At 48.2% G+C, this 17904-nt stretch overlaps 2 protein-coding genes across 5 annotated transcripts in view; one reads left to right on the forward strand and one right to left on the reverse strand.

Moving 5' to 3' along the window:
* cdv3 (carnitine deficiency-associated gene expressed in ventricle 3) overlaps positions 1-10131 on the forward strand; it is a 38948-nt gene extending 28817 nt beyond the window's left edge. For 2 of the 4 annotated variants that reach the window (XM_055653590.1, XM_055653582.1), the window contains exon 5: positions 880-1124. In XM_055653590.1, the coding sequence (XP_055509565.1) occupies positions 880-1006 (127 nt within the window). In that variant the 3' untranslated portion in view covers positions 1007-1124. Of the gene's footprint in view, positions 1-879; positions 1125-9932 lie in introns of those variants that run through there. The other 2 variants (XM_055653604.1, XM_055653597.1) reach the window with 2 other exon arrangements.
* Positions 10132-11778: 1647 nt separating this feature from the next.
* topbp1 (DNA topoisomerase II binding protein 1) overlaps positions 11779-17904 on the reverse strand; it is a 79137-nt gene continuing 73011 nt past the window's right edge. The window contains exons 25-27 of the mRNA XM_055653606.1: positions 16510-16602; positions 13660-13821; positions 11779-12204 (exon numbers count right to left, since the gene is read on the reverse strand). Coding sequence (XP_055509581.1) covers positions 12091-12204; positions 13660-13821; positions 16510-16602 — 369 coding nt within the window. The 3' untranslated portion in view covers positions 11779-12090. The remainder of the gene's footprint in view (positions 12205-13659; positions 13822-16509; positions 16603-17904) is intronic.

A 17904-nucleotide genomic window follows, 5' to 3' on the forward strand; every position in this document is an offset into this window, starting at 1 on the left:
GTATTATTACCTCTGTAAGACTTGCTGTCACTGCTGTTGCCTTCAGAAGGACCTGATTGCATTTCTAGAATGGGTATTATTTTCTGGGTTTGGAAGAACTCTGCAGTCTGCATTACACCCATATACATACACTTTATAATCTGGTTGGTCTTCCTCATTGAATCGCCTGTTCATTTAAGATCATGAGACATGGAGTCATATGCCGTGGAAACAGGTCCTTCGGCCCAACTTGTCCATGCAGACCAACATGCCCCATCTATAATAGTCCGTCTATAATGCGTTTGACCCATATCCCTCTAAACCCATCCGATCCATGTACCTGTCTAAATGTTTCTTGAACATTGCAAACGTACCTGCCTCAACTACCTCCTCCAGCAGGGGATAAGAGCTCAGGAGCGGATTTAGCCCATCCAACCCACTCCACCATAGTCCTGGCCGATCCATCTTTCCCTCTCAACCTCATTCCCCTGCCTTTGACACCCCTATTCATCAAGAACCTATCAACCTCTGCTTTAAAAATGCCCAAATGACTTGGCCTCCTGTGGCAGTGAATGCCACAGATTGAGACCATGAGACCACATACCATATGAGCAGAATTGGGCCATTCAACATGTTCAGTCTACTCCACCATGTGATCATGGCTGATCTATCTTTTCTTCTCAACCCAGTTCTCCTGCCTTCTCCCCATAGCCATTGACGCCCTCTGGCCAAAACTTCCCCGCCCTCAGGCTCTAGAGTTTGTACTTGGCAATGGAAACATTCATGGAATAGCGAGGCCACGAGTGTGGCGGGTTAATCTAATCTCAGTTTGGACACGTTTTCTTTACTTTTTGTGTTTTGACCATTTGTCTAGCTGATCACAACTTATTTTTCCCCCAGAGATAAAGAAATGGAAAAGACCTTTGAGATGGTGAAATACAAAAACAGAGCCAGGGAGGATGGTGCTAAAAGTCAGTCCGTTCAGCTAGAACTTGGCAACCAGTTTGCTGTTCTTGAAGAGCAGTAAAAGTTGGTGCTTATTTTACAGGCTGCCTGCTCTGTTCCATCCCAGGTAACTAATGCAACGTGGAACCCACCTGTCTTCACCACACAATGCCAGAGAGGGAGAGAGAGAGAGAGAGAGAGAACGAAAACAAGTTTAATTGAGGTGGCGTAGGCTTCTGTGGACAAACGAGGCATCTACACGGCATCATGCGAATTGAAAGCTTGAAGCACATCCCTGCTGTCACCTGCTTACGGACACTGAATTGATGCAAGGCAATGAATGAACTGCCAGTCTTGGGGTGACTTTTTTTTTTGGCTAATGATCGGGGGGGGGGGGGGGGGGGGGGGGGGGGGGGGGGGGGGGGGGGAAGCAGCTGCTAAAATGGTTCCTTTTGTTTATATTCCTGCTTTCGAGTTGAATGTTGAGCTTCAAGGGTGACGGCCTCAGAGGTGTAGCTCACCTGCCGTTGCTTTATAAACGGAGCGCCACAACAGCAGAGTGTTCCTTCATCTGTTCAATCCCTGGCAGCAGAAATAGAAATAGTATGTCGGTCTACAAAGCCAACTCCAGACTGCATTAACGTCAAGTGACCTTACCGTCAAAAAAAAAAAAAAACTATCTTGTGTGGAGCCTATTTAAAAAAATAAATCTAGTTTTCAATTTGTGACTTGACTAGCTCCATGCAATGGCTCTGACTGCGCTGCCTCCTGGTCTAAAAATCATTCTTGATATGTTTGTCGTCGTCATCTGTACGCTGTGGCAAGTTGTGCTGAAGTATATAAACACAATGTTCTTTCCCAGTGTCCCTGATGCTCTAAAGAACCGTAATCCAACATGGACCTTGGATAAGTGTTCATTTTAGATTTGCGCTTACTTTGCAAGGGACGGCACCACTTCACGACACCCCCACCCCCACCCCCTTCAATACAGCCTCTAGCGTTAGTAACATGGATAGAAAACCAAAGTGGTGACAGAGTTTTTTAAAATCTGGAACTTGACTGGGGAGCGGAAAACAGGGGGGTTCAAACAAGTGTTCCATTAAAAATTATTCGCCTAATCTCATCCGAACAATCAAAATCTAGCCTTTGCTACGTACTTGTCACAAATGATAGCACTTGCCACAATCTCCGCAGGTTGAATAATGAGTCCGACTTTGTTGTGTATTTATGTAATTATTACGGAGCCTTAACGTGGGAGGGGTTAAGGGGAAGATAAAGTTTAACGGTGGCAACTGTAGAACTATTTATAACGGCTGGTACAGTATTTTCTTGAAGCTGGAAGACCACTTGTAAAATTGGGCAGCGTGAAACAAGTGCGTCTTCGGCTCCAACCAGTTATATTTTCAAATCCCCTTCCTTCTAACTTGCAATGAAACTAATTCCCTGTTCAAGAACTAACAGCAACAGTTGGGGGGGCATCATTGGGTTGCATTAAGGTGCAGATTTAGATCCTATTTTGTGCTATATAAATGGAACAGCAGCTATTGTCTGAACATATTTGAATCCTGGGAATGTATTATGACTGTACTGGTGGAAAAGAAATTGAAATAAATCAATAAATCTGCAATGTGTGAATATTTTTCATTCGAACAACTAAACGTCGGTGGCAAACTAAACTACTTTCAAATTGCAGCGGTAGAGTTGCTGCCTCACAGCGTCAGAGACCCGGCTTCCATCCTGACTACGGGTGCTGTCTGTACACAGTTTGTACCTTCTCCCTGTGACCATCTCCAATCCGGGTGCTCCGGTTTCCTCCCACACTCCAAAGAGGTGCAGGTTTGTAGGTTACTTAGTTCCCGTCAATTGTCTCTAGTGCGTAGGATAGTGTGAAGTGCCTGTCCCACTGTACTAGGTAATTCAAGAGTTCTCCCGAGTTTCCCCTGATTCGAACTCTGAGAATTACGGGTAATGGCTGTTCGTAGGTACTCGGGACTCTCATGGACATTTTTAAACATGTTGTAAAAACTTCACGAGCGTTCTCCCCGTGACCCACGTGGGTTTGCTCCGGTTTCAAAGGTCTTTTATTGTCCACACTCCAAATAACTGCAGGTCAGTAGGCTGATTGGCTCCTGGAAATTGTCCCCAGTGTGTGTGTGTGTGTGTGTGTAGGGCAGTGTTAGTGTACGAGGTGATCGCTGGTCGGCACGGGCCGAAGGGCCTGTTCCCGTGCTGTAAATCTTGACATCGAGAAGATGTCAACCCAACCTTTTCTCATACTCAAATGTTTTTCCTGCAACGAAATAGCCCCTTGAAAAAAACTGCCATGTTCCCACCTCATCCCCAGCTTGCCTTCACAAGCTATGTGTAACCCGCACTCAACACCTCATTTCTTTGAATGAATAACGAATAAAAATGTTATTAGCCAAATATGTGTATGTACAAGAAATTTGCCTTGGTGCTTTGCAAGCAAAAGGATAAAAACACAATATCCAGCAAACAGTTAAAAATAAAACATTATAATTTAGTTCAAGTTCAAGTGAGTTTATTGTCATGTGTCCCTGATAGGACAATGAAATTCTTGCTTTGCTTCAGCACAACAGAACATAGTAGGCATTTACTACAAAACAGATCAGTGTGTCCATATACCATAATATAAATATATACACACATGAATAAATAAACTGATAACGTGCAAATAACAGATGATGGGTTATTAATAATCAGAGTTTTGTCCGAGCCAGGTTTAATAGCCTGATGGCTGTGGGGAAGTAGCTATTCCTGAACCTGGTTGTTGCAGTCTTCAGGCTCCTGTACCTTCTACCTGAAGGTAGCAGGGAGATGAGTGTGTGGCCAGGATGGTGTGGGTCCTTGATGATACTGCCAGCCTTTTTGAGGCAGCGACTGCGATAAATCCCCTCGATGGAAGGAAGGTCAGAGCCAATGATGGACTGGGCAGTGTTTACTACTTTTTGTAGTCTTTTCCTCTCCAGGGCGCTCAAGTTGCCGAACCAAGCCACGATGCAACCGGTCAGCATGCTCTACTGTGCACCTGTAGAAGTTAGAGAGAGTCCTCCTTCACCATTTAAACATGTTGAGATAACGGACCAGACTGAAAAAAGGCTACTGACTTTTGGGCTGTTGAGCAGAGCTACTGTTTAAGAAGGAACTGCAGATGCTTGAAAAATCAAAGGTGGACAGAAATGCTGGAGTAACTCAGTCGGTGAGGCAGTATCTAAGGAGAGAAGGAATAGTTGACGTTTCGGGTCGAGACCCTTCTTCAGACTGATGTTGGGGAGGGGGGGCGGCAAAAAGAAAGGAAGAGGTGGAGACAGTAGGCTGTGAGAGCTGGGAAGGAAGGGAGTATTGTGTGCAGTTTTGGTCCCCTAATTTGAGGAAGGGCATTCTTGCTATTGAGGGAGTGCACTAGGTTTACAAGGTTAATTCCTGGGATGGCAGGACTGTCATATGCTGAGAGAATGGAGCACCTGGGCTTGTACACTCTGGAGTTTAGAAGGACGAGGGGGATCTCATTGAAACATATAAGATTGTTAAGGGTTTGGACACGCTAGAGGCAGGAAACATGTTCCCGATGTTGTGGGAGTCCAGAACCAGGGGCCACAGTTTAAGAATAAGGAGTAAGCCATTTAGTACGGAGACGAGGAAACACTTTTTCTTACAGAGAGTGGTGAGTCTGTGGAATTCTCTGTCTCGGAGGGCGGTGGAGGCAGGTTCTCTCTGGAGGCTTTCAAGAGAGAGCTAGATAGGGCTCTTAAAAATAGCGGAGTCGGGGGATATGGGGAGAAGGCAGGAACGGGGTACTGATTGGGGATGATCAGCCATGATCACATTGAATGGCGGTGCTGGCTCGAGGGCCGAATGGCCTACTCCTGCACCTGTTGTATATTGAAGGAGAAAGCAAGGACTTCCTGAAATTGGAGAAGTCAATGTTCATACCGCTGGGGTGTAAACTATCCAAGCAGAATATGAGGTGCTGCTCCTCCAATTTTTGGTGGGACTCACTCTGGCAATGGAGGAGGCACAGGACAGAAAGGTAGGATTTGGAATGAGAGGGGGAGCTGGTCCTTTGACGATGCTGCTGGCCTTGCCGAGGCAGCGTGAGGTGTAGATGGACTCGATGGAAGGGAGGTTGGTTTGTGTGATGGTCTGGGCTGCGTCCACAATTCTTCAAATGCCATGGAGACACAAGAAATTGCAGATGCTGGAATCTTGAGCAAACCACAAGTGCTGGAGGAACTCGGAGTCAGGCAGCATCTGGGGAGGTGAGAGGAATGACATTTAAAGGAGATGTGTGGGGCAAGATCTTTTTACACAGGGTGATGATGGCATCTGAGATGCGCTGCCAGGGGTGGTGATGGAGGCAGGCACAATGAGCGCACAGTGGCTCAGAGGGAGCCATCCGGGTTCCATCCTGATTACAGGTGCTGTCTGTACGGAGTTTGCACGTTCTCCACGTGACCTGCGTGGGTTTTCCCCAAGATCTTCAGTTTCGCCCCACATTCCAAGGACGTACAGGTTTGGTATTAATGTAAAAAAAAGTTGCTGGCGGGTGTGGGGCAGTGTTAGTGTGCGGGGCAGTGTTAGGGGCAGTGTTAGTGTTAGTTGCTGACGGGTGTGGGGCAGTGTTAGTGTGCGGGGCAGTGTTAGTGTGCGGGGCAGTGTTAGTGTGCGGGGCAGTGTTAGTGTGCGGGGCAGTGTTAGTGTGTGGGGCAGTGTTAGTGTTAGTTGCTGGCGGGTGTGTGGCAGTGTTAGTGTGTGGGGCAGTGTTAGTGTGCGGGGCAGGGTTAGTGTGCGGGGCAGTGGTAGTGTGTGGGGCAGTGTTAGTGTGCGGGGCAGTGTTAGTGTGCGGGGCAGTGTTAGTGTGTGGGGCAGTGTTAGTGTTAGTTGCTGGTGGGTGTGGGGCAGTGTTAGTGTGCGGGGCAATGTTAGTGTGTGGGGGCAGTGTTAGTGTTAGTTGCTGACGGGTGTGGGGCAGTGTTAGTGTGTGCGGGGCAGTGTTTAGTGTGTGGGGCAGTGTTAGTGTTAGTTGCTGACGGGTGTGGGGCAGTGTTAGTGTGCGGGGCAGTGTTAGTGTGCGGGGCAGTGTTAGTGTGCGGGGCAATGTTAGTGTGGGGGGCAGTGTTAGTGTGGGGGGGGCAGTGTTAGTGTGCGGGGGCAGTGTTAGTGTGCGGGGCAGTGTTAGTGTGGGGGGCAGTGTTAGTGTTAGTTGCTGGCGGGTGTGGGGCAGTGTTAGTGTGTGGGGCAGTGTTAGTGTGTGGGGCAGTGTTAGTGTGCGGGGCAGTGTTAGTGTGCGGGGCAGTGTTAGTGTGCGGGGCAGTGTTAGTGTGGGGGGCAGTGTTAGTGTGGGGGGCAGTGTTAGTGTGCGGGGCAGTGTTAGTGTGCGGGGCAGTGTTAGTGTGCGGGGCAGTGTTAGTGTGCGGGGCAGTGTTAGTGTGGGGGGCAGTGTTAGTGTGCGGGGCAGTGTTAGTGTGCGGGGGCAGTGTTAGTGTGGGGGGGCAGTGTTAGGATGTGTGGGGCAGTGTTAGTGTGTGGGGCAGTGTTAGTGTGCGGGGCAGTGTTAGTGTGCGGGGCAGTGTTAGTGTGTGGGGCAGTGTTAGTGTTAGTTGCTGGCAGGTGTGGGGCAGTGTAAGTGTGGGGGGCAGTGTTAGTGTGCGGAGGTTGGGGGAGTCCAGTATACGGCGCCACAGTTTAACAATAAGGGGTGAGTCTGTGGAATTCTCTGCCACAGAGGGCGGTGGAGGCCGATTCACTGGATTCTTTCAAGAGCGAGGTAGATAGGGCTCTTAAAGATAGCGGAGTCAGGGGATATGGGGAGAAGGCAGGAACGGGGTACTGATTGGGGATGATCAGCCACGATCACATTGAATGGCGGTGCTGGCTCGAAGGGCCGAATGTCCTACTCCTGCACCATGCATCTATGAAAGAAATAATTTAAAGATGCCGGGAGAGAGAGAGATGAGGGATCCAAACGAGAGTGGAAAGACCGATCAGACACAATTGAATGTTGGAGTAGACTAGATGGGCCGAATAGCCTGATCCTGCTCTGTGTCGGGTGGCATGGTGGCGCAGCAGTAGAGTTGCTGCCTCACAGTTGCTGCCAGAGACCAGATCAATCCTGACTACGGATGCTGCCTGTATAAAGTTTGTGCGTTCTCCCCGCCATCTCCTGTGTGGGATAGATTTCTCCCGGGGCTGCAGCTTATGAACTAAACGTCTGAAGCTGACGGACTAGATTTTGTGCCGCTCCTTGGTTTCACCATTGATGTATGGAGAGATCTTGGGGCACAGGTTGGCCAGCCCACTCCTGCACCTATTGTCTATGGAATTCTCTCCCACAGAAGGCAGTGGAGGCTGAGTCACTGGGTGTTTTCAAGAGAGTTAGATTCAGCTCTTCGGGCTAAAGGGATATGGGGGAAAAAGCAGGAACAGGACGATCAGATTGAATGGTGGTGCTGGCTCGAAGGGCCGAATGGCCTACTCCAGCACTTATTGTCTGTTTCTATCGCTGGTCGGTGCAATGGGCAGAAGGGCCTGTTTCCGTGCTGTACTGCTAAACTAAACGAATAGTGGCGTTGAAGAAACTAAATGGATATGTGAGGGATGGAGGGATATGGGTCACGAGCAGGCAGAGGGGATTAGTTCACCTTGGTGTCAAGTTCGTCACCGACATTGTGTGCCTAAGGGCCTGTTCCTGTCCTGTTCTATATTCCACTTGCACCTATGGGTCGCTGGTAAGAGAGGAGTTCTATTATCACTCAGATATATAAAAGCATAATAATCTATTTAAAACTGAACAGAGCAGAATAGTACCAGAGGTTTTTACCCAGGCAGTTCTTTTGACCTTAAGAGATGCACAATATCTAAGACTGCCTTGTTGGATATGTTAAGAGATCAATTTTTGGAATTTCATTTTATAATTGTCATCCTTACTAATTGGTTTCAAAAGTTTCGTTTCTGACCAGATATGTCTGCCGTGTTGGTTATGTATCAATAGACAATAGACAATGGGTGCAGGAGTAGGCCATTCGGCCCTTCAAATCAGCACCGCCATTCACTGTGATCATGGCTGATCACCCACAATCAGTACCCCGTTCCTGCCTTCTCTCCATATCCCCTGACTCCGCTATTTTTAAGAGCCCTATCTAGCTCTCTCTTGAAAGCATCCAGAGAACGGGCCTCCACCGCCCTCTGGGGCAGAGAATTCCCCAGACTCACCACTCTCTGTGAGAAGAAGTGTTTCCTCGACACCATTCTAAATGGCTTACCCCTTATTCTTAAACTGTGGCCCCTGGTTCTGGACTCCCCCAACATCGGGAACATGTTTGCTGCCTCTAGCGTGTCTAAACCCTTAACAATCTTATATGTTTCAATAAGATCTCCTCTCATCCTTCTAAACTCCACAGTGTACTAGCCCAGCTGCTCAATTCTCTCAGCAAATGACAGTCCCGCCATCCCGGGAATTAACCTTGTAAACCTACGCTGCACTTCCTCAATAGCAAGAATGTTCTTCCTCAAATTAGGGGACCAAAATTGCACACAATACTCCAGGTGTGGTCTCACTAGGGCTCTGTACAACTACAGAAGGACCTCTTTTCTCCTATATTTTCAGTAGATTTCAGTTGCTTAGATTTTCAGAAAGCTTTTGATAAGGTGCCAAACGTGAGGCTGCTAAGGAAGAAGAGCCCACGGTATCAAAGGGCAGATACCAGCGTGGATAGCAGGTTGGCTGGATGGCAGAAGGCAGATTGGAAATAAAGGGGGCTTTGTCTGTTTGGCTGCCAGTGACTAGCGGAGTTCCGCAGGGCTCGATGCTGGGGTCGCTACTCTTCACGTTGTATATTAATGATTTGGACGAGGGGATTGAAGGCTTTGTGGACAAGTTTGTGGACGATACAAAAACAGGTGGAGGGGCAGATAGTGCAGAGGAAGCAGGGACTCTGCGGAAGGACTTGGACAGGTTGGGAGAGTGTGGCAGAGAAGTGGAAGATGGAATACAGTGTAGCAAAGTGCGGAGTCATGCATTGTAGTCGTTGGAATAAAGGCATAGCCAGTTTTCTAAATGGGGAGAGAATCCAGAAATCGGAGTTGCAAAGGGACTTGGGAGCGCTGGTGCAGGATTCCCAAAAACAGGGATGTGGTGCTGAGGCTCTATAAGGCGCTGGTAAGGCCGGATTTGGAATATTGTGAGCAATTTTGGGCACCATATATGAGGAAGGATGAGCTGGCTCTAGAGAGGGTCCAGAGATTTACAAGAATGATGTGTAGGAAGGAGCTGGTTTGCAGACACAAAAAGCTGGAGTAACTCAGCGGGACAGGCAGCATCTCTGGAGAGAAGGAATGTGTGACGTTTCGGTTCGAGACCCTTCTTCAAACCAGTGAAAGCAAGAAGCCTGTACGATTTGGGTTGGGGAGCGAGATACAAGAATGATCACAGGAATGAGTGGGTTAAACTATGATGAGCGTTTGTCGGCGCTGGGCCTGTACTCGCTGGAGTTTAGAAGGTTGGGGGGGGACCTCATTGAAACTTACCGAATAGTGAAAGACCTGGATAGAGTGGATGTGGAGAGGATGTTTCCACTAGTGGGAGAGTCTAGGACTAGAGGTCACAGCCTCAGAATTAAAGGACGTTTTTTTAGGAATGCGATGAGGAGACATTCATTCAGTCAGAGGGTGGTGAATCTGTGGGATTCTTTGCCACAGACGGCTGTGGAGGCTGTCAGTTGATATATTTAAGGCAGAGATAGATTTTTGATCAGTACGGGTGTCAGAGGGTATGGGGATAAGGCAGAAGAATGGGGTTAGCAGGGAGAGATAGATCAGCCATCATCTAATGGTGGAGCGGACTTGATGGGCCGAATGGCCTAATTCTGCTCCTTGTCAGCTTATGACCTTGTCAGCACACAAGGGAGGCCAGCTTCTGGCAGTGACAGTCACATAAAGTTCATTGAACTTCTGTAATGTCCATGTGTTGTTGTTGCGTTTGTTCGCAGGTCCGGTTGGCCAACAGTGGATGATGAGGATGGATCCCGAGAGCTGTCGCATTATGCTGCCCCAGAGGTGGAAGACCAGTGAGGCTTTAACAGCACGGCAATCATCACTGTAAGATTACATCACCGATTACCTTCATCTGTTCAGTTGGAACTTTCACCTGCAATGCAAACCATTAAAGTTCTCAACTAATTGCTTCAATCGATCAGCCTTTCTGTGATTATTTTTCTGAAACTAATTTATTTATTTTTATTTAGAGATGCAGCGCGGAAACAGGCCCTTCGGCCCATCGAGTCCGCGCCGACCAGCGATCCCCGCACATTAACACTATCCTACACACACACACTAGGGACAATTTACACTTACACCAAGCCAATTGACTTACAAACCTGTACGTCATTGGAGTGTGGGAGGAAACTGGGGGTCTCAGAGAAAACCCACGCAGGTCACGGGGAGAACGTGCAAACTCCGTACAGACAGCACCCGTAGTCAGGATGGAACCCGGGTCTCTGCCGCGCCACCGTGTCAACCAGATCAATCTTAGAAACATAGAAAATAGGTGCGGGAGGAGGCCATTTGGCCCTTCTGAGCCAGCACCGCCATTCATCGTGATCATGGCTGATCGTCCCCTATCAATAACCCGTGCCTGCCTCCTCCCCGTATCCCTTGACTCCACTAGCCCCTAGCAAATAAATATTGTGTGATTTATACCTCCCGCTGCCTCGGCAAGGCCAGCAGCAGAATCAAGGACGAGTCGCACCCCGGCCACTCCCTCTCCCATCAGGCAAAGGACACAGAAGTGTGAAAACGCACACCTCTAGATTCAGGGACAGTTTCTACCCTGGCTGTTAGCAGGCAACTGAACCGTCCTATCACAACCAGAGCGTGGTTTTGAACCACCATCTACCTGATTGGTGACCCTCGGACTTGACTTGATCGGACTTGACCCTGCACTTCATGTTATTCCCTTATCATGTATCTACACACTGTAACGACTCAATCGTAATCATGTATTGTATTTCCGCTGACTGGCTAGCACGCAACAAAAGCTGCTCACTGTACACGTGACAATAAACTAAACTAAAATGGAGTGGGCATGGGAGTTTAACATGGACCCGTACAGCACCGGAACAAGCCCTACTTCTCTGCCTGCACAGAATCCATATCCCTCCATTCCCTGCATATCCATCTTTCTGTCCAAATGTCTGTTTAACCACATTATTGTATGTGCCTCCACCACCACCCGACAGCGCGTTCCAGGCACCCGCCACCCTGTGCATGGAAAACGTTTGTCCCGCACGAGGTTATAGATACAGCATCGAAACAGGCCCTTCGACCCATCGAGCCCATGCCAATCATCGATCTCCCGTTCACACCAGTTCTATCACAGCTCCATCCAAGACCAGAAGGAATTGCAGAGTTGTGGACAGATGGAGCATCACACAAACCGACCTCCCTTTCATCGACTCCATTTATACCTCATGTTGCCAGCAGCACAATAAAGGGCCAGTCCCACCTTCTCCCCTACCCCCACCCCCCCCCTCTCCTCTCCCATCGGGCAAGAGGTACAGAGGTGAAAACGCACACCTCCATATTCACGTGCAGGAAGGAACTGCAGATGCTGGTTTGCACCAAAGATAGACAAAAAATGCTGGAGTAACTCTGGCGAGAATGAATGGGTGACATTTAGGGTCGAGACCCTTTAGAGTGAGAGTCGGGGGAGGGGGGAGGAAGTTTAGAGACATGGAAGGGCAAGGTGTGAAAATGACAGATCAAAGCAGACGATGTTTAGGAACTGCAGATTTCCTAATTGGATACGAAAGCTCATTGAGTCCACACTGAGATTTTCTAAGCAAATATATTTAAAATATAAACAAAAATGTAATCAAATCATCCCTTTTGAAGAGGCTCTGGCAGTAGGTTTCACGTTATTTTTAATGTTCCAACGTTCACCCTACAAGCAGCAGGAATGAAGGCGACAGAGAGGGAGAGATAGATCAGCCATGAACAAATGGTGTCGATTTGACGGGCCGAATGGCCTCATTCTGCTCCCAGAAGTGGTGGACATGACTGATGTTGGTCTGTAGATGTAGTTCAGTCGGACTCCCCTCTCTGGAGTACAAGATGTGGACAGTTTATTGAACCGGGGAGCGTCGCTCTTCACGTTTTGCGGCACTTTCTCGAGTCGGCGTGATCGTCGGACACCTTGCGTTTCCGCGCTGTGGTCCCGGGCTCGGTGGTCAGGAAGTAATTCTCAACGGGAGGGGGTCGCTCCTGAAAGTTAAAGAGAAAGTGGTGAAATAATGGGGGTGGCACGGTGGCGCAGCGGCTGAGGTTTGCCCTCACAGCGCCAAATACCCGGGGTCAATCCCGACTATGTGGCGGGGGGGAGGGGAGTGGGTGGTGAGGGGCTGGAGGCGAGAAAAAGACCAGGATCAAATCAGTACCTAGACACATAGACAACAGGTGCAGGAGGAGGCCATTCGGCCCCTTTGAGCCAACACCGCCATTCACTGTGATCACGGCTAATCATCCACAATCAGTACCCTGTTCCTGTCTTCTCCCCTGATTCCACTAGCCCCAAGAGCTCTATCTAACTCTCTTTTAAATGCATCCAGTGAACCTGGATCAGCCATGATCATATTGAATGGCGGTGCTGGCTCGAAGGGCCGAATGGCCTACTCCTGCACCTATTTTCTATGTTTCTACTGGCCTCCACCGCCCTTTGAGGCAGAGAATTCCACAGACTCACAACTCTCTGGGTGAAAAAGTTTTTCCTCATCTCCGTTCTAAATAGCCTACTCCTTATTCTTAAACTGTGGCCCCTGGTTCTGGACTCCCCCAACATCGGGACCATGTTTCCTGCCTCTAGCGTGTCCAATCCCTTCTTCTTGCGTATGGTGTGCACAGCCTGCTATTTGATTGTGCACACCAGGTTGATTGCAATCTCCCACCCCTCCAATCCCTTAATATACTTATATGTTTCTATAAGATCCCATCTCATCCTTCTAAATTTCAGTGAATACAAGCCCAGTCTTTCCATTCTCTCAGCATATGACAGTTCTGCCATCCCGGGAATTAACATGGTGAACCTACGCTCCACTCCCTCAATGGCAAGAATGTCCTTCCTCAAATTTGGAGACCAAAACTGCACACAATACTCCAGGAATGGTCTCACCAGGGCTCTGTGCAACTGCAGAAGGACCTCTTTACTCCTATACTCAACTTCTCTTGTTATGAAGGCCAACATGCCATTAGCTTTCTTCACTGCCCGCTGTACCTGCATGCTTACTTTCAGTGACCGGTGTACAAGGACGCCCAGGTCTCGCTGCACCTCCCCCTTGCCTAACCTAACCCCATTGAGATAATAATCTGCCCCCTTGTTTTTGCCGCCAAAGTGGATAACCTCACATTTATTTATATTATACTGCATCTGCCACGCATCTGCCCACTCACTCAACCTGTCCAGGTCACCCTGCAACCTCCCAACATCCTCTTCACAGTTCACACTGCCACCCAGCTTTGTGTCATCCGCAAACTTGCTAGTGTTGCTCCTAATTCCCTCTTCCAAATCATTAATATATATGGTGAACAGTTGCGGCCCCAACACCGAGCCTTGCGGCACTCCACTCGCCACTACCTGCCATTCTGAAAAGGACCCGCGCCCTTGAAAAGCGGCTGCCTACACAACAAATGGAGACGTCGGGGGAGGAGGAGGGACAGACGTACCTGTATCAGATAGTCGGCAATGAACTCGGGTTTGAGGCAGAGTACGTCGTGTTCCAGGGCCTCGGTCAGGTTCACCCTCCTCTCCTCCACCTTCAGCTTGCCGAAGTCAACAAACAGGTGGGTGGCCTCTTGGTAGTCCGTGGGCAAGTGATTGGGGAGGACCTGAAACACAGGCACAGCCATATTACATCAAAAGCCAGCCACAAAATCAATCAGAGTTTACAGTGGTGCCATAGTCGAGTTGAACTTGCGTCCAGTTTAGATGATTGTCACGTGTAGCGGGGGACTGTGAAAAACCTTTGTCGCCTGATAGTGGAAAGACATTGGCAGACAAAATAAAATGCTGGAGAAACTCAGCAGGTCAGGCAGCATCTATGGAGCGAAGGAAATAGGCGATGTTTCGGGTTGCGACCCTTCTTCAGACCTTTATCATGTATCTATCCTGTAAATGGCTCAATTGTAATTAGCAATGTTACAAAATTTTGAGATTTTAAAAATCAAGTCTGCAATTTATCCCATCAGATAAAGCATAACAATAAGTTTAATTTGACACCAAATTCACTTTCATATCTCAAGTATTAAAAAAGTTATGGCCATTTTCATACTCGGAAATTAGCATCTTGTTCCCTATTGATTTTCAATGGGCATTACAAAAAAGCTGTGATCTTGGATAGTCAAAAGCCCATTTCTTAAGGAAAGATTAACATTTTTAAATAGCCTAAGTGTCCAAAGATTATTCACAAATAATTCACAATATAACATGATTTTTATATCTAATTTACATTAATTTATAGGCCAAATGGAAGGAATTTAGTGTTCAATTGCTGTAAATAAATGCCCATTTAAATCAGCTTTCTAGTGGGTTCATGTGAACGCGCTGGTTTAGAACGTTGACATCATGCTGGATTAGTGCCCTCAAATGCCGAGAAAAATACTGCGGGATATAAAAAGCCCAAAATGAACTACTCGCTATAGATAACTTTAATTACAGGGTTATATATATGCCCCATTTAATGTAAAAATAAGGTACATACCTTTAATTGTTTGCTTTATAAAACCCTGGGGCTGCGAGAGGTTGCGGAATGAGACAGTAATTTTAAGACTATTATAACTATATTATCGAGGCCTATAAAACTAATAATACCTTTTGCGACCGGGTCTTGCAGCGATTTTTCGTTAATGATTTACTAGGCTGAACATCTGCGATTAGTACAGCCTAGTAAAAATCGCGTTTTAAACCCGCCCCCTCCAAACAGCGCCAAAATCACGGACATGGCTGAGGGCAGATTCCCAATGACGATTCAGGTAGGTTTTGTAACATACCTATTGTAATCATGTAAAGTCTTTTCACTGCCTGGATAGCACGTAACAAAACCTCGGTACATGTGACAATAAACTAAACTAATACACCTGCACTCCTAGACCCCTCTGCTCTACAACACTCACCAGAGCTCTACCATTCACTGTATGAATAGTTTAGAGTGGTGAATCTATGGAACTCTCTGCCACAGAGGGTAGTTGAGGCCAGTTCATTGGCTATATTTAAGAGGGAGTTAGATGTGGCCCTTGTGGCCAAGGGGATCAGAGGGTATGGAGAGAAGGCAGATACAGGATACTGAGTTGGATGATCAGCCATGATCATATTGAATGGTGGTGCAGGCTCGAAGGGCCGAATGGCCTACTCCTGCACCTAATTTCTATGTTTCTATGTTTATTGTATTGGTCTTCTAGACCCTATTGTTTGTTGTTGGGAATAAAGCCTATTGTGTGATGGATCACAAGTGATAGAATTAGGCCATTCGACCCATCAAGACTACTTCCCCCATTGAGTCTACTCCGCCATTCAATCATGGCTGATCTATCTCTCCCTCCCAACCCCATTCTCCTGCCTTCCCCCTATTACCCCTGATGCCCGCACTAATCAAGAATCTATCCATCACTGCCTTAAAAATATCCACTGACTTGGCCTCCACAGTCTTCTGCGGCAAAGAATTCCACAGATTCACCACCCTCTGACTAAAGAAATTATTCCTCAACTCCTTCTGAAAGAAACATCCTTTAATTCTGGTATCTGGTCCTGGGCTCTCCCACTAGGGGAAACATCCTCTCCACATCCACTCTATCCAAGCCTTTCACTATTCGGTAAGTTTCAATGAGGCCCCCCCCCCCCCCCCCACCCCCCCCCCCCCCTCCCCCCCCCCCTATTTTTCTAACTCCAGCAATTACAGGTCCAGTGCTGACAAACGCCCATCATATGTAAACCCATTCATTCCTGGGATGACACAAAATGCTGGTGTAACTCAGCGGGACAGGCTGCATCTCTGGATACAAGAAATGGGTGATGGTTTGGGACGAGCCAGGTACAGGTGTCAGGGGATATAGGGAGAATCAATCAATCAAGCACTTTATTCATCCCCGAGGGGCAATTTAAAAGGGCGCATTACAGTAGCTTTTGAGAAGGCAGGAGAGTGGGGTTAGGAGGGAGGTGAGATGGATCAGCCATGATGGAATGGCGGAGTGGACTTGATGGGCTGAATGGTCTTGACTGTGCTGGTACCACTTGCGTCCCATCACACAATAGGCCTTATTTCCAACACCAAACAATAGCGTCTAGAAGGTCTTGTAGGTTAAGAAATAGTCCAGTATAAAATGATCCAACTTCCAGTATCCAGGTGAACTCTTCGCAAGGTACAAGATACAAGGCAGAATGGCCTCATTCTACTCCTATTCCTTCAGACTACCACTGATCCGATGCCGTGACTGACGTCACATTGGAAAGCAGGAGAAGCAGCAGGTCTTGGTGGACAGGCGAGCATGCACCGTACGGCGTGTGGAATGAATGGGACTGACCTTGGCCCCTCCAGAGAGTAGAAGCCTCCTGAAGCCTGCCTCCTTGTTGTGGTCAAAGTTCAAAATGACCGTCCAGCCATTGAACGCACCAATCTGCAGAGAGAAGACAGGATGCATGGAGTTACAAGCGAGGTACCATGCTGAAACAAGAATGCTGGAGAATCCCATTCACCCCAGTACCCATGTTTACAGTTTAGTTTATTGTCACGTATACAGTGAAAAGCTTTTGTTGCAGAAAGATAGCACATGATTACAATCGAGCCATTTAGACTGTGCAGATACATGATTGACAGTAGACAATAGGTGCAGGAGTAGGCCATTTGGCCCTTCGAGCCAGCACCGCCATTCAATGTGATCATCCCCAATCACTACCCCGTTCCTGCCTTCTCCCCATATCCCCTGACTCCACTATTTTTAAGAGCCCTATCTAGCTCTCTCTTGAAAGCATCGAGAGAACCTGCCTCCACCGCCCTCTGAGGCAGAGAATTCCACAGATGATAAGGGAAAAACATTTAGTGCAAGGTAAAGCCAGCAAAGTCCGATCAAGGATAGTCCGAGGGTCACCAATGAGGTAGATAGTAGTTCAGGACCGCTCTCTGGTTGTGGTGGGGTGATTCAGTTGTCTGATAACAGCTGGGAAGAAACTGTCCCTGAATCTGGAGGTGTGCGTTTTCACACTTCTGTACCTCTTGCCCGATGGGAGAGGGGAGAGTGGCCGGGGTGCGACTGGTCCTTGATGATGCTGCTGGCCTTGCCGAGGCAGCGTGAGGTGTAGATGGAGTCAATGGAAGGGAGGTTGGTTTGTGCGATGGTCTGGGCTGCGTCCACAATTCACTGCAATTTCTTGCGGGTCTTGGATGCATCATCATCATTGAAAACATCAGCGGGGCTTACAATGCCGTGTGCGACAGTGATCGCAACTTCTACTGAAGTGTGGACGGCCGTTGGCTCGCTAGGAGCTCATCCGCTCTTTGACAGGTCTTGTTTCTGGTCCTGCTGGGGGTCCACAGCCCCCTCCTCACCTGGCAAACCAGGAGTGGGGGAGACGGTTTAGTCGCCGACTATCTGACCATGGAGCGGGTAGCACGGGATTACATGGTACCCGTGGTGGTGTGGAGGAAACTCCCTCCGACCTGACTATTTCTGGGAACTGAAGCTGTTCCCAAACCAAGCTGTGATGCATCCCAATGACAAATGCATCAGCAGTGTTTTACTGAGGCATTGTCACTGAAACAAGTATGGCGACACGGAGCGACTGGTCCTCCATTATGCTGCTGGCCTTGCCAAGGAGTCAATGCCTCACCTGCCCACATTATCCATCCATCTGCCAAGGCTACATTGTCCATAGACCTGGTCACCCTCTAACAGTTACCCGTCACCAGTGACAAGGAGGTC

Source organism: Leucoraja erinacea, chromosome 2, assembly GCF_028641065.1.
Source record: "Leucoraja erinacea ecotype New England chromosome 2, Leri_hhj_1, whole genome shotgun sequence".
Lineage (NCBI taxonomy): Eukaryota > Metazoa > Chordata > Chondrichthyes > Rajiformes > Rajidae > Leucoraja > Leucoraja erinaceus.